Below are 15,362 nucleotides of genomic sequence, written 5' to 3' on the forward strand. Positions count from 1 at the left end.
AAGAACTCCTTTGATAGCTTTGATTACTGTATTGATAATAAATTACCAAATGTTTCTGAGACAATCTTATTAGTATAGGCTAAGTAACCTTTTTAATTAAATCACCTCATTTTTAGTGCCTATTGATATCTGCATTTATTACATGACTATATAGGAAATTAAGACTTTTTATTCTGTAATTCATAACTCTCATTAATTGAAGCAGACTCAATATGAAATAACTGATTTTTTAAAACTATAATTTCTAAAAGTATAGGCAGTATACAGCATAATGGTTAGGTTCGATTCTAAGTTTTGCCAATTGGTAGTTATCGTTACACTTCACTGAGGCATAACTTACCTCCTCACAGGGCTGTCCTGAGGTGGTTAAATAAAGATAATTTAAGTAAAGAAGAACATAGTAAGAACTCAATAAATGTAGATAATTAAAACAAATCTGATAAGCTGGATGACCTACTTCTCAGCAGGAAGCAGTAAATAAAGAATTAGTCTAGTTATTTCTAAAGATTATTCTAAAAAATTATTCTAATAAATCACGTCTTTTTGAAATCACTGTTGGAACTCTTAGCATCTGTTAATTAAAAATCATTACTACAAACAGCCGTACTGACTGGCAATACTTTGCTACCTAAAATAATTTTAAAAAGAAGAAGAAGAAGAGGAAGAGGAGGAAGGGGAGGAAGGGGAGGGGGAGGAGAATGGTAATACACAGAATTAGTAAAACCTTTCATCAGGATGCCTAGGTACCCTGCTAGAGGCATCAACCCTCTATATAGCATAAAGAGTGAGAAAAAGCACAGAACGCTGGGTGACTTCTAGTAAATTCTTTTCCTAACTCTCTGTGTCATTAAGATTCTCCTTAAAAATGTCTGCACCCGTTGGTCCAATAATCCAAAGGAATTCCTAGAAAGGCTTTATGCACCAAGATGTTCATAAAGCACTATTTGTAACAGCAAAAAAATGGAAACGAACTAAACGTCCAATGACAAACCAATAGTTAAATAAATTATGGTATGTTCACTCGATGAAGTAGTAGGTAGTCATAAAAACAATGTTTTAAAAATATATTACCATGAGTAAATGTTTTAGTTACAATACTAAGTGAAAAGAGTCTACACATATATACACAAAGTGCTGCCAGCTATTGTCTTTGGGTGATGTTATAGGCAATATTTTCTTTTCTTTATACTTATGTACTTTCCAAATGTTAAAAAAGAGAATGTATACATTTAAAATAAACACAAAAAATCTCTTTTGAAGTGGGTATTTGATCATATTAAACAATAGTTGCTTCTTTCTGCATTTGCTTTGTCAGTTTAAGGGTTATATTTCCTATACAAAATGCCAATGGAAAAGCTAAAAAAAAAAAGACAAAGACACCTACTTTACACATCTCTAGGTTCCACACACAAAAAAGGAAAAAATCGTCTCCCTTCACCATGGCCACTCTTTTAACTCTTCCTCACACCCCTAGTGTAGTAATTCTTGTGGGCACTTTTCTGGGGTGATTTGCACAACAGTTTTTGAAATCGGCAGGAAACCCTTTAGATTATTTCACTTCCTGCCTGACCCTTGAATTGGGGCAAGTTTCCTTCCATGTAAATCAGAAATTATAAGAAAAGACCAATTTGAATTTATCCTTGCTTGCGGCCCAAGAAGTGATCTCAAGACAGAGTGGCTTTCCACTACTTGAGAGAGAAGACAGGAGGGGTTGCAGGACCTGACGTACAGTCATACCAAAGTAGATCAGAGTCCATGATGAAAATAAAGTTTAGTGGCTATTTATTCCTGCCTTTGCAGTTCTATTCTGGTACATCTAGAAAGGAGAGGGAAGTTGGTACTTTGCTCTCACTCATTTATGAGTTTTAAAATCTAACATATATCTAGAACCACTCCCACCCCCCAGCCCCTGCTCCCCAGTCAGCTTACAAGCAGGAGAGCTGGATTTGCTGGAGGAGTCACTTGTAAAGCTCTGCCTGGAGCACTCATAGTCACTGAGTGAAGCTGTGCTTTCGGAAAACCGGGAAGAGTCTGAATCGCTTGGCTGGTCCTCGCCCACACACTGCTTCTCGCCATTGAAGGGCATTTTGCGTCACTTGAGTGTGGGTAAAGCACCTGCATAGACAAACAGACCCTGTGTCAATATTCTGTCCTTCCACCGGAGGCAGAGATGCTTCTTCCAGTGTAGACAGCCATGCCTGCACATGTCACAGCAGTGGAGAGCCCCCAGAAGATTATCTCATCCTTCCTATAGCACCCCGGCCGGACTATCACTAGGCCTTCAAGCCTGCCTTCCAGAAGAGGGATTCCACAGCCACAGGTGTGAGCTTACTCAGGGCACATTTCAATGTGAACAGGGAGCAGCTGTCAGCAATAACAGATCCTTTTAAAAAAAATGTGCAGAGCACACTGTCTCTCTCCTCCTCGGTTGCCAAAACATGGGAAGGTAAGAGCAACAGTGTGGGGCTCTGGGGTCAGACTGCCTCGGATAGAAGCTCCTTCTGTCTTTTGCCATGTGACCTTAGGGAAGTCACTGAACCACCTCCCTCATCAGTAAAACTAGGCTGAAAGACTAACTTCATAGGGTTGCTTGAAGATTAAATAGGATTATTCTTAATTAACATGCTTAGCACAGCACTCAAATGTTAGCTATTATTATTGTTCTGATGTCTTTGTTTTAAATATTTTTGAAATCAGCCTCTTTAGTTCTCTGTAAGCCTCTTGAGGATAGGAGATGGCTAATTAAAATCTCGGGCTGGCAAGTCTTTAGGTTCTTCTCCATTTTCCCATCAACAGGCATGATATGACGAGTAAGGGCTGATACTGGTTCGTACTTGACAATTTACAAAGTACCCACCGCCACCTGATGAACAAACAGGCACAAAAGATCCACAGCGGGGAGTGGGGTGGGAGGGGGGATGGGGACATGGACTGGACTCCAAGGGACAAGGGGACCTACTATGCCATAAAACCAGTCCCTTGGCTCCACACCCAGTGCTGTTTCTGGGACATTAGATTACCTCCTTGGGAAGGGCAGGGCAGTCGGGCCCAGTCACCCCCTAGAAAGGAGATCCTGGGCGCACAGGATGCCCAGACGTGAGCCCAGGAGCCTCAGCCAGGCCCGTGAGGGAGCTGGCCCTGATATGAGCGTGGTGTTAGCTGACACTGAGGGGAAACCTGGGCCCGAGGAGAAAGGCACCTCAAATCCTGAATGGACAGCAATGATAGTAAGGGTTCACTGAGTCTCTTACCACCTGAACCAGCCACGCAATGAGGTACACAGAGCTTTTAAAGCTGCCAGAACGTGAAACTACAACCACGAATAGTATGCCTGGAAATGTCTGTAGTTTCTTCAATGACTCCGTTCACATTTATTGAGTGCCTACTGTGCACCAGGCACAGGGAAAAGTAACAGTGAACAAAATAGGCAGGGCCCTACTCTCATGGCTCTCAAGTCCAGTTACCAAAAACTGTATGTACTAGAGGCTAGAAGACAAGAAAAGGGAAAACAAGGCATTGCTGAGGAAGCACGAGAAAGGAGAGGCAGGGCTGGGATTAACGGGGAATCTAGCCTTCGTTGAGAGAAATAGTGCCATTTTTTATCCCTTGGGTGGTGACAGGGACAAGGATGGGCCTGAGAGGGACTTATTAAGGGTCAACAGCCCAAGGGCATTTGCACTTGGCCTCATCTAAACAACCTTCTTCAGTCCTGCCACTCATAGAAATGCACCCCTGCTTGGCCCACCACTTTCGCAAACAGAAAACCACTAACTGGGAGTCTCCCTCTGCAGACCGAAGGGCGAGGCGTGGAGTATAGCTGCCAGGAAGCTACCATGTAGAAACATTCACCTTATCCTCGAGTCCCAAGGCCAACAGAACACAGGCTATAAAACAGCCCTGAACCCCTACACCCTCACTGGTGAAATAACTTCCTTTACCCCATGCACACTAGATTTGACTTGAGCTTTAACTCCTATCCACTGCAGGGGAAGCGGACAGAGGACAGAAGAAAAGGGTCTGTGCTAACCCTTTCACTTCCACCAAACCCCAAATCCTAAATGGAACGCTTGCCCTTCCCTCTAGCTTTCTCTCTCTTTGCCAACATTTTACTTCTCATTGATGGCATTTCTTGAAAATGCTACCTTCTCCAGGAAGCCTTCCCTCTACCCTCTGGCCAGAGCTAATGGCACTCTTCTTTGTATACCTGCAGCACACCTTCTGTATCTCCATGACAGTGCTTCATTCCTTGTACAGCCATTTTCCTCCCCTAGCTTCTTCCGACTCTCCTTAATAAGGCAGGGACTGTGTCTCTTCCACCACCAGCGTCAAGTATGTGACAAGTATTCATTTGGTGTCAGCTGAATTGGAATCACTGACTCCCATTTGGTACGGCTTCAACCAGAACATTTGCAAACTGATATCACTACACATTTACAGGCCTGGCACTGCCCAAGTTCAAGTCCTGGAGCAGAGAACCTGCCACGTGAACCTACCTTGTTAGGCTTAAGACTCAGTACTCCCTGGTCCTGTCACACTCTTATTTGAATATCAAACTCTGTTACCACTTTATTATTTTTATTGTTTTCAGTCATCTCACTGTAACAACTGTGCTATGTATGCTCTGCTCTTAATTTCTCTTCACTTTGGCTGTTTTTCCAAGTAAAGGTGAATAAAAGCTTTCATCCATTGGAATTTATGAACCAGGTTAATAGCTCTAACTGTCCATTTCATTTTTCTACTCCAGCTGAATAGCACATTTCGTAGGTTTCTTGATTGTGTTCAACAAGGCAGCAAAGTACAATGATTTAAAAAATAAAAAGATCTAGGTTAGGAGCTACAAGTGCAGGGTTTGAGGCCCGGGTCTATCATTAATTTGCTGCGTGACTTTATGCACATCACATCTGCTCTCTTCACCTTGTTTTTCTGAGCAGGTTGGGCCAGTTATAAGGTGCCTTTCAGCTAGGAATTGCTAAAATGCCATAAACCCAGAGTTCCATGACACGTCACTATAAGTTCTGAGAAATTAAATGTGCTCATGGCAGGCATGCTTAAGAACATGCAACTACACTTTCTTTCAACAATTCACTGGAGGTAGAGTTTCTGGTATAGGGGAGGCAACAGAAAATTTAAAAGCTTCAAAATGTCTAGACACTCTTGTTTAGTTGATAAAAGACTCCATGTGACAACTGGGCTTTAGTGGATCTAAGCAGAAACTTTTCTTTGAAGCCAAAATGCCCATTACTACTCTATTAAGAAACTGCCTGTTTCCTCATATAGTCATATTAATAATACCTAACTCATAGGTTGGTATGAGATTTCATTTAGTCAATATGTGTAGAGTGCTTGGAACAGTGTCTGACACTGAGTAAACAGGTTACAGGTGCTTGCTATTATTAGTATTATTTGCTTTTGTTGTTGTCATCATCATCATTTCAGGCATTAAAAACTCTGGAAGAACTGTTTTATCCCATGATGATAAAAGCATGTTCTCCCATAGATAAACAAGACTGGTAGTGAACCTGGACAGAACTCTTGGACTTGTTTGAAATACAAAAACCAAAAGTAAATGGACCATCACAGTGTAAATAGTCTTCTGCAAGTTCCTTCACACCTAGTCTTCCCTTTTTGGTCTTGGGTTTCCACATAAGTCATCTGGGGACAAAGCTACTTGACTCAAAAGGCACTGAGGGTAATTAGACTGCTTTTAAAACTATTTTGGATTCTCTCTTGGAATAGTGATAATGAAAACAGGCTGTTTCTTTAAGAAAGGTAATGCTTGTCATACTAACAAACTTAGATCTACCTAACCTTCACCATTGCAACTCACAAGCAAACCAAACAACTTTTCAGGAACACTACATCTCTTCCTACCTGGAGGATTTTCTCACTGGCCAAAGGTGAAGTCAAGGTGAAGACAGATGATAACTGCAAGCAAAACCTCCAACACTACAGTGGGTCACTATTCAAAGAGAATAATCACATTTTGCACTGTACTGTTTCATATTTTATAATAATAAATGCAATATTATGTCATTCCTTCCAAGGTCAATGACTGAGAGGTAGCAGACACTTAAAATATTGTTGGATGAACGAATGGACGAATGAATGGCGGTACGACCACTGACATTTTAGAGAGGAGTGAATGGGTACAAAGACCTGAAGGGGCTAGTCCTGTGTTCCACCACAGATGGAGGGGAGATGGGCTTTTAGTTTGTTAGTAATTCCTCAGCCTGTGTCCAAATTACTGACTTTACGTCTTTATTTCCTTCCTGCAGTAAACCCTATTTGCAAATGGTCCTGATTTGGTTCAGGATTGCAAAGATCCACCAGTGACAATGCGCATGTCACTAAAGCAGTAAGGACGCTGGCTCTGGAGCCAGGTGGACTGGGTTCTTGATCCCGACTCTTGATATTTACTGACTGAAGACGGAGAACGTGCCATTTATAAATTGGGGACAATAATAGTATCTACCTTATAGAATTGTTATGAAGGTTAATTTTGAAATAGTCTATGTCAAGTACTTAAGCCCCTACTAAATGCTTGACAGATTGTCAACTATTTTATTCTTACTAAAAGAAGTGATGAATTCCAAAAATGTCAATGTCATAAAAACAAAGACAGACAGAGGATATGTCTCAAATGAAAAGACACTTCACAACAGAGTGCACTAGATGCTCCTTGACTGGATCCTGTACCAGAGAAAAAACATGCTATAATGGACATTACCGGGTCAGTTGACAACATTGTTATAATATGTGACTCTATTGTCTATATTACAATGTTAAATTTACTGAAGTTGATAAATGTACTATGATTATGTATTTAGGAACAAAGGACCAAGACATATGCAACTTTCTCTCAAATGATTCAAATGAGAGAAAAAGAGAAAATAAAGCATATGGAGCAAAATGTTAATAGGTAAATACGAGTAAAAGGTAGACAATAGAGAGTTCTTGGTACTGTTTTTGCAACTTTTTTTGGTAAGTTTGAAATTATTTCCAACCAAAAAGTTAAAAGACAAGAAGTAACAAACTGAAACTTCAAGTCTAATTCAGAACAGTCCAGTCTTCTGAAGTTTTTAGATTTAGAATTTTCCCAACACTGCAATAGCGCAGACATCTCTCTGTTACAAAAGATCTTCCAGACACTCAAACTTGTCCCAATGTCCTTCTTGAGCAGTGCCTGGAGAATAAACAGGAAATAGGCCAGAGCCCTTCAGAAGAGACAAAATAAATCATCCCTCATAAGAGTTCATTTCTGAGTGGTTTTCCTTTTCCTAGGAGGTCTCCTGGCTTATAGCAGTGGCCTGGCCACTCCTGGAAGTGGTGATAATCCCTCTGTGAACGGCCTCTGCCCACCTCACCTGCACCACTCTCCCCCTAACCCTTCATGCTCCAGACACAAAGGGCTTCTTTGGGTTCCTCAGACATGCCAAACTTCCTACTTTGGAGCACTTGCACCTGCTGTTCTCGTCCCCTGAGATGTCTTCTCCCTGATCTTCAAGTGATTGGCTCCTTGTTGTCATTCAGATTTGAAATTAAATGTTACAACTTCAAAGTGACCTTCCCTGATATCCCCACTCACTCCATCTAAACGAGTCATCCAGAGCTTAGAACATTACCTGGGATGGGGCAAGAGCTCAATGGGTATCACTGATGAACAAGTTAAGCTATACTCCTATTCACAGGACAACTTGGGTTTTCCTTCTCTTTTATCTCACTCACTTTGCTCATGTTCTTATTACGCAGTCACTTAAAGTACTATAGTTGCTGTCTGCATAGCTATATTCCCACCACATTTTAAGCTGCTTGCAGGAAAGAGCTCCTATTCCCATTGCCTACCTCAACACATTTCCAAGGCACCAATAATTCAAATCAGAAAAGATTCGCAGTTCCAGAGCTTAAAGAAATGTTTACATTGTGTCTTTCCATCATCCTAAAGCTCAATGACAGCAAATATTAACAATCAGAGCTAATAGTTATTGAGCACTTATTATGACCCAGCTCCCATCATAAGAGCTTTACATATTTTATCTCCTTGAATCTTCATTATAACCTTATTAGTTAAGGCATTGTTATTATCCCCATTTTATAGATAAGAACCTGAGGCTCAGAGAGGTTAAATTTCTTGCCCAAGGGTTCACAGCACCAACAGAGGCACAACTCAAATCCAGGCAGTGGCTCCCTAAAGTCCATGCTTTCTACCACTCTAGGATGGCTGGAGAACATGTGGTGTGCTGCTCATTCTTTCCACTTCCATTCTGCCAAATCGATCTATGCATCACCACATGGACACTTGCACATGTGGTAGCAAGCTGACCTCACCCCCGGGTGGCTGCTCAAGTGCTATACCATGAACAGCATCACTGAAAGAGTCTATTGTTCAAAATAATTCTCATCCACCCCACTAGAGTGACTGAAAATCCTCTATCTGGGAGCCATTCTTTAAGCACTGCAAAATCCCTAGTTAAAACCCAAATATTATCAAAAGGGTTAACTGCTTACAACTAGTATGAGTCACAAACATTCTGAAGTGAATTATTCATATTATCCAGCAGTGTCCTGAGGAATGGAACCCATCTAGTTAAGGTTAGGTCATGGAAAACAGAAATGTCAAGAAACATCTAGTGGTATCATCCTTGAAGACCAGATCAAGGTCAGATGCAAGGACAAGCATTCCCACATGTGTAGCGAAGGGGAAGGAGACAGAGGAGTAAGACTGGGCTCTGAAGAAAAAATTGCAGATGGTGTGGAAAATCTCCATCTTCTGCAAAATGCTGCTTTAGAACCAGTCCCGAACAGCGGCGTTAAAAAGTTAATCATATGCAGCAAAGCAAAAACAAAACCAAACAAAGCAAAAACCACAGAGCAGAGAGGTAGGTGCCTGCTCCATTCAGCTAGAGAATACTGGTCTTCATCAAATTAGAGCCAACAAAGAGCTAGATAAAAGCCAACAAGCCAGGCATTGTCTTAAAAAGCAGATGTTCGCGCTACACATAACATTACAGCACCAGGGAGAAGGATTTCTAGGCACTTTTCACACTTGAAAACACTTTAACCCTGGCTGGCTTGTTTTAGTACCTGTGCTTCCCCCTCTGGGGCCCTCAACCCCTCACAAATTAGCATTGAAGGTGCTTCCACAGATGACTGGGTATCCTCAGCCCTGGGCCACTTCAAGTCAGGCAACCTCCACGGGCTGCCAGGAGGATGTATGAAATCCCTGGAAGCAAGAGGAAAAGGCAGGCAGGGAGCCTCCTAAAGTGGGAACCACTGCAGTAACCTCATTATGGTTGGCAGGTAGCAAGGAGCAAGGTCTCTGACCTGGCTGGAGATCATGGGACCACGGGGATTTTGGGGGCTGAGGAGCCCACTGGGGACAAGGACAACTTATCTAGTTTCTTCAAGGTTAAAGTAATAGGACAACCATCTAAGACGATATTTCCCAAACGTCAGTCATCTGAGTACCACTCATCACGCCTGTTTCCATGTCCCCATCCTCATCTATACTCTATCAATCAGTAGATTGATCTTAACAAGATTTTTGCCTTTAAATACATTTATTTTAAAAGGAAACTTTATATCATTGTGAAATCGCTCGTTGAATGGAAGTTTTTCCTAATACTAACAAAAACATAACCATGTTCGTCCACCTGCCAACTCGAATCACTGCTGTTACCCCCAGCGGTGCCACCCAGAGTCCCCAGCTTTGGGAAGCACAAGCCATCCCTTCGAGGCCAAGGGTTCGAGCCCGAGCCTGACTGCCATTTCCCGCCTCTTCCCCCTAACCGAGGGTAAGGTCGAGGGGACGCACCGGGAGTCTGCACACCCCTCGCCCACGTCCTCACGGCCGCCCCTCCCCTCCAGCAGCACGTTTCCTGTCAAAACAAACCCTGAGGGAGGGCACCGCCGAGGCCGAGCCGAGCGCCAGGGAAACCCCGGCAACAAACCCCAAACACACGCTTCGGGCCCCGCCCGCACTCACCGCGGCTCGGTTCGCCCATCCCGGCCCGGCTGGGGGTCGCAGGCGAGAGGGTGCCCCCTCTCGGAGCCCGGATGGTGGGAAGCCCGCTCGCAGCGCGGTCGCTGGCACGGGCCCAGCGGGATGTAAACCGCGGCCAAGCGGCAGCGACCCCGCCGCCTCCGGGGCCCGAAGCCCGCGGCCACCCTGACACACGCCCCGCTCCCACGCGGGACGGCGGTTCGAGGTCAAACAAGGAGACTAGGGGGACCAAGAAGAGGGGCTCCACGGTTCCCGGCCCCGGCGTCGCAGGACTGAGTTCCGAGGTGGGCAGGGGAGGCCCTCGGGCTGCCCTGGAGCCAGGTGTCCCCCTCCGCCGGCCCAGGCCCATCACCTCAGAGCCCGCGACCCCCTTCCCCGGGATGGATACGCACCGCGTCCGATGCGGAGACAGGCGGAGGAGAATGCGACTGAGTGAGCCCGATCGGGGGGTCGGGGGTGGGGGGGTGTGTGTCTCTGGGTGTCCCCTCACCGAGCACAGCAAAAACACCTCGAAAACTCACGAGTCCGACAACCCCAAGCCTCCCTGTCTCCCCACGCGGTATTTAAAGGGCCAGGAGGGACGCTAGAGAGGCAGCCACGGCGTGGCCATAACACAACCGGCGAGCGGGGGGAAGACGACACGGGGGAGAGAGGGAAATCCGGGGAACTTCAGGTTCCGACAGCAGAGCTCTGAAAGATTTGATCTATTTCAGCAAATTTTCTCTCACGTTTGGATGAAAGAGACCAAGGAGAGCTTAGATTGAAGGTGTTTGGGATGCGAGAGGGAACGTCCCCCCCCGCGATCTGCGAGTGGTGCGGTCCGGGGACTGCTAGGGGCGGGGAGAGAAGTGTTTACGGAACTGGGGCAGCAGTGCCGCCCGGAGCACCCGGCGTTGGAGGCGGGGCCTGTCGGGGAGCTGGGGGGCGGGGCCTGTCGGGGAGCTGGGGGGCGGAGCCGAGTGGGGCCGCTGGGGGAGGGGCGAAGCCGCCGGCGGATCCGCTCTTGGGTCGCTGGACTGACCTCCCTGGGCTGCCGGCCCGCATCAGCGTGGACAATGCTGCAAGCTTCTCGGCCCCGGGTGGAACTTTTACTACCCGAACACCCCTCATCTAGACGGGGCGATCCAAATTGGGTGCCCACCATCACACCGTCCACGCATCCAGAGACAGCCCAACCGACAACGTGGCAAGTGCGTTCCCACGCACGTCAGCAACCAACCGTGTCACGGACTTTTGTATCTGCACCTCCACATAAACACGAGTCCAGATTTGCATGTGGCTGGGCGGGACGATTAGCTACTGGGAGTTACACCCACTCGGGCTCTCTGAAGAAGTAAACTTCGTGTGCATGGAAAAGATAACGCATCTTACTTCCTCTAGGGTTCTTGGCAGCACCTATCTCTAGGAGAAGTTTCGACACTGGTTAATGTAAATAAGCAGTCCCAGGATGGGCTCTGTGCGGTCAGGAACTACTGTTCAGCTCTTGTGGACGTGCTTCGGGTGTACAGAAACACCCTTCCTCCAACCGCGCACATGAAAACCACTGTATCTTCTGCCAGGTGTGAGTTGGTATTACTTGGGAGATAGTTGCATGCAGGGTTGTAAGTGAATTTTGTATAGGCTGAAGTATTTCTGTTTAGTGATGAAATTATGTCTGGATTATGGAGGCAAAATTGGTTCAAGAAAAAAACCAGACAGGCAACATTTTAAAGGAGAGTAGAAAGCCACTTACCTATATGGAATAATGCAGTGTTACAACGTGGACTCATCTTGAGTTCAAACCCTGGCTCTGTCATTTACTACCCATGAGATGATAACAATGATAACTATCTCATTGGATTATTGTGAGGATGAAATGAGACAAAGTATGTGAAGTGCTTAGTGCTGTACACAGTAAGCACTCAGTGTTAGTTATTGAAAGTATTTGGCAAACTACTCTGAACAAACTTAGCCGGTGATCCGTGTAAATTTGTATTTGTGTGTCCTTATGCCACTCTCTCCTTTTTCCTAAAATATACAGATCAAGAGATTGAAAAGAAAATGCTGTTGCCACCCAGCTTCTTTCCTATGAACCTGCCCTTGTTTATATCATTTGTTGGAATCAGCAGTCAGGATGACAGAAGCCTCCAATTTCAATTCTTGCCAAATAACAACCACCACACAACTGCCATCACCACCCTGAAAACTCCACCATAGAAAGACTAACCAAAAATACCCCCCAAACTTCTGGACACTGTGACAGTGACACATTGCAGCTTTGCTTCCTTTTTAAGCGTTGTAGGAGCTTGTTAAGTATTGTTTTTGCGCTATAACTTGGAGCAGGTGAGCATGAGTCAGGAGAGTTGTCCGGTCTACCTGGGTGACCAGCTGCCTGAGCCTAGGCATGGCACTTATTTTGAAGCTCAAATATGTAACTCTCAAAGCACAAGGAAGCAATTTTTGTCAAAGCAGGTGTGTCAAGTTTCAGCTTGCGCTGTGGTGAGAACCTTGAGATGGAAGAGGTGGGGTGACATCAGAGACCCAAGCCAGGGAGAGAAAATATCTTGGAAGCACAATCTTCTGTTTCTTTGACGTAAAATAACTTGCTATCTGGAAACCTTTTGGTCAATTACCTGACCAACCGCCCTCAGCCTGACTTGTATATAAAAGCACTTTGAAAAAATATGGTGCTATAAAATATTAGACAGTTCCCTTAAAAAACGAACCTTGTCTCACATTCTTGCTCAGAGAGCTCAGGCAGTCAGAGTAAAATCCTTCTTGCTCAGGTTAGGTTCATGACCTTCTGAAAAAAATATATGAAAAGACAACCTCTTTAGTAAGTAAAATAATTAGCTTTTTATTTGAATAGGACGTATTGTGACACCTAATTTTTCTAACTTTCCTTTTTTGAACCAGTTAGGGAACTCATGGTAATACAGTCTGTTTTCCCTGTAAAAATGACACAATAGACTAATTTTGATCTATTGCCTTTGGCAGATGACCATGGGCAGATCAAAATTTTTGCTCGGTAAAGAAATATAAACACTTCTTTTCTTTTTACACATCTTTAACCTGAGTTTTAAATTACAGTAAATCCTTGAAATAAATAAGAAAATCCAAAAATGTAATTTTAATACGGATTTGCAACCTCTCAACCATTTAACTTTTATAGTGGAGTTGTATCTGTGCTGATCTAGCATAATGTAAATTCAACTATTCTACTCAGATAGGACAAGGTGTGGGAAACACAACAGAATAATTTACACGCTGGCAGTGATTTCGCCCGCTATTTTCTCTTTGGGAGTGGTGAGGCTTCTGTTCCTGAGTTGTTCTCAGTTTCTGAGCTTCTCATTATGTTCTGAGCTTCTCATTATGTTCCAAGCTTCTTACCCAGGGCTGGCTTCATGAGCATGCAACTTGTGCAGTTGCACAAGACCCTACACTTGAGAAGGCCTCACACTTGGTTTAATGTTCTGCTGCCACCATCTTGAAATTCTTAATTTTTGAACAAGGGGCCCTGCATTTTCATTCTGCCCTGAACCTTGCAAATTACGTAGCTGGTCCTGATCTCACAACCCAGAATGTGTCTCGTGTTTAAAGGTGCTTATTTTCACTTATCCTGTCCCCAAATGCAAATCAATTATTTTATCTAGTACTCAGTTGAAGAAACATATATTGTTTCAATGCTACAGGCAAAAAAACTGAGTGTATCCCAGGTCTTCTAGCCCATTTAAGGAAATTTCAAGAATGATTTTGAGTGCACTTGATTTTGACCTTAGGTTTTTTCTTTAGAAACTAACCCCTCACATAAGATGTGACTCCACTGTAAGTAGAAAAATTGATTAAATTGAATCCCATCTCTTTTTCTACCCCCATCTATCTCAAGGTGTTAGGAAGGGCTAAAAGCAGAAAGGGGGTGTGGGGGGTAAGCAGTAGAAAGTAGAAGGAAGAAAAATAATTTGGCTAATATAAATCAGATAATCAGTTACTGAATGTTCAAAATTTAACCAGACCTTCTTGTCAGATTTTGTCATTCTTTTTCTTTTGGTCATGAAGATAAGGCAGATCTAGATTGTTGACTGGTTTTGCCCGTTAATCAAAACACTGATGCTTGATCGAGTTTCCAAAGCACCAAAACCAGTTTTTCTCCTGACTCCATTGAACTGAATTAGTATAAAACTGGAGGTTATTTCTCATTCCGATTGCCTGTACCCTCACACCCAGGACACAGCCCCAGACCCTGACCCCTCACATACTAAAAGGAAAAACGTTCTTAGTATCCACCCTTCACCCTCCATGGGCCCTCTCCACTTACCTGGAAACCACTGTTGTCCCCTGGAAAGCAAAAAAGAGTGAGGACCAGCAGTGAAGACAAGGCTGGGCAGGAAGTGGGAGGGGCCAAAAAGAGTTGAAGCTCAAAGGAGCACCTATGGGAGGCCAAAGAGGTGATGGCTTAGAGCCCCAGCCAAGACAGTCATGCTCTTTCCCCCACCTCTGAGCCAGTAGGGAGTCGTTTTCTAAATGCCTTCATAGTCCTGTTCAGCCACGGGTGAACATTTAGGCCCTCACTTTAAAAATCAATTGGAATACCCAGTGGGGTGGGGGAAGACCTTCTAAAATAAGAGGCAAAACCCAGAAGACATAGAGGAAAAGATTAAGAAATATGACTCTTCAGATAGAGTGTTCAACATAAAAACATGAGTTATAGAGCAATGGTTATGCAGTGATAACCATTTATGCTTGAAAGAGAACTTGCATTAGAGAGTGCGTATGTGAAGTCTGTGTGTATGAGATGCATAGAAATGGACTCAAAAGTTATCCTCCAAACTGTTTAAGAAGCAGGTAGGGAAATGTTCCTGATTTATTCTATATACATACAAATGTCTTATTTCTTTTACAGTGAGAATGTGTTCATTCATATGTTACTAATGTAATTTCACACTGCCATACGATGATACTGCTCTTAACATCGTATGTCCCCCTACATATACCTTAGTGGTGGTGGGCTGTTAACACTACACAAGAAATAACTTTCCCATCTCCTTTTTCTTCATATTTTAAAAGTCATAATAACAGATGGAGCTTTTTATATAAACTATAGAAAGGAATAGATTTGCCAAAGTCCCCTCAAAATTATGCTGGGTGGGAGAATACTAATCTTTACTTTTTAAGTTGTTCCCTTCAAGCCAATTCTTAGACAGTCAAAGTGCATGGAATTTACTTTCGTTTTAAAAACATATTTTGCCCCAATCTGTGACCTCTAAGGGTTTCCTTCCTTTAATGATAAACTGGAAAGGCGTTCTTTCCCAAAGTGGTATCGGACTTAAATAATTATACTACCTTTTGAGGATGAAAAATTGAGAGCCCTGAACATTCAGAAGCA

At 43.8% G+C, this 15,362-nt stretch overlaps 1 protein-coding gene across 3 annotated transcripts in view; it reads right to left on the reverse strand.

The window, feature by feature from the left end:
• The window catches only part of TCP11L2 (t-complex 11 like 2), a 39,257-nt gene extending 28,695 nt beyond the window's left edge, over positions 1–10,562 (reverse strand). For 2 of the 3 annotated variants that reach the window (XM_087449000.1, XM_087448999.1), the window contains exons 1-2: positions 10,393–10,562; positions 1,930–2,115 (exon numbers count right to left, since the gene is read on the reverse strand). In XM_087449000.1, the coding sequence (XP_087305126.1) occupies positions 1,930–2,086 (157 nt within the window). In that variant the 5' untranslated portion in view covers positions 2,087–2,115; positions 10,393–10,562. The remainder of the gene's footprint in view (positions 1–1,929; positions 2,116–10,392) is intronic. The other variant, XM_087449001.1, reaches the window with a different exon arrangement.
• Between the last annotated feature and the right edge of the window lie 4,800 nt (positions 10,563–15,362).

Source organism: Ceratotherium simum, chromosome 25 (genome assembly GCF_057802395.1).
Source record: "Ceratotherium simum simum isolate JZ-2026a chromosome 25, ASM5780239v1, whole genome shotgun sequence".
NCBI lineage: Eukaryota > Metazoa > Chordata > Mammalia > Perissodactyla > Rhinocerotidae > Ceratotherium > Ceratotherium simum.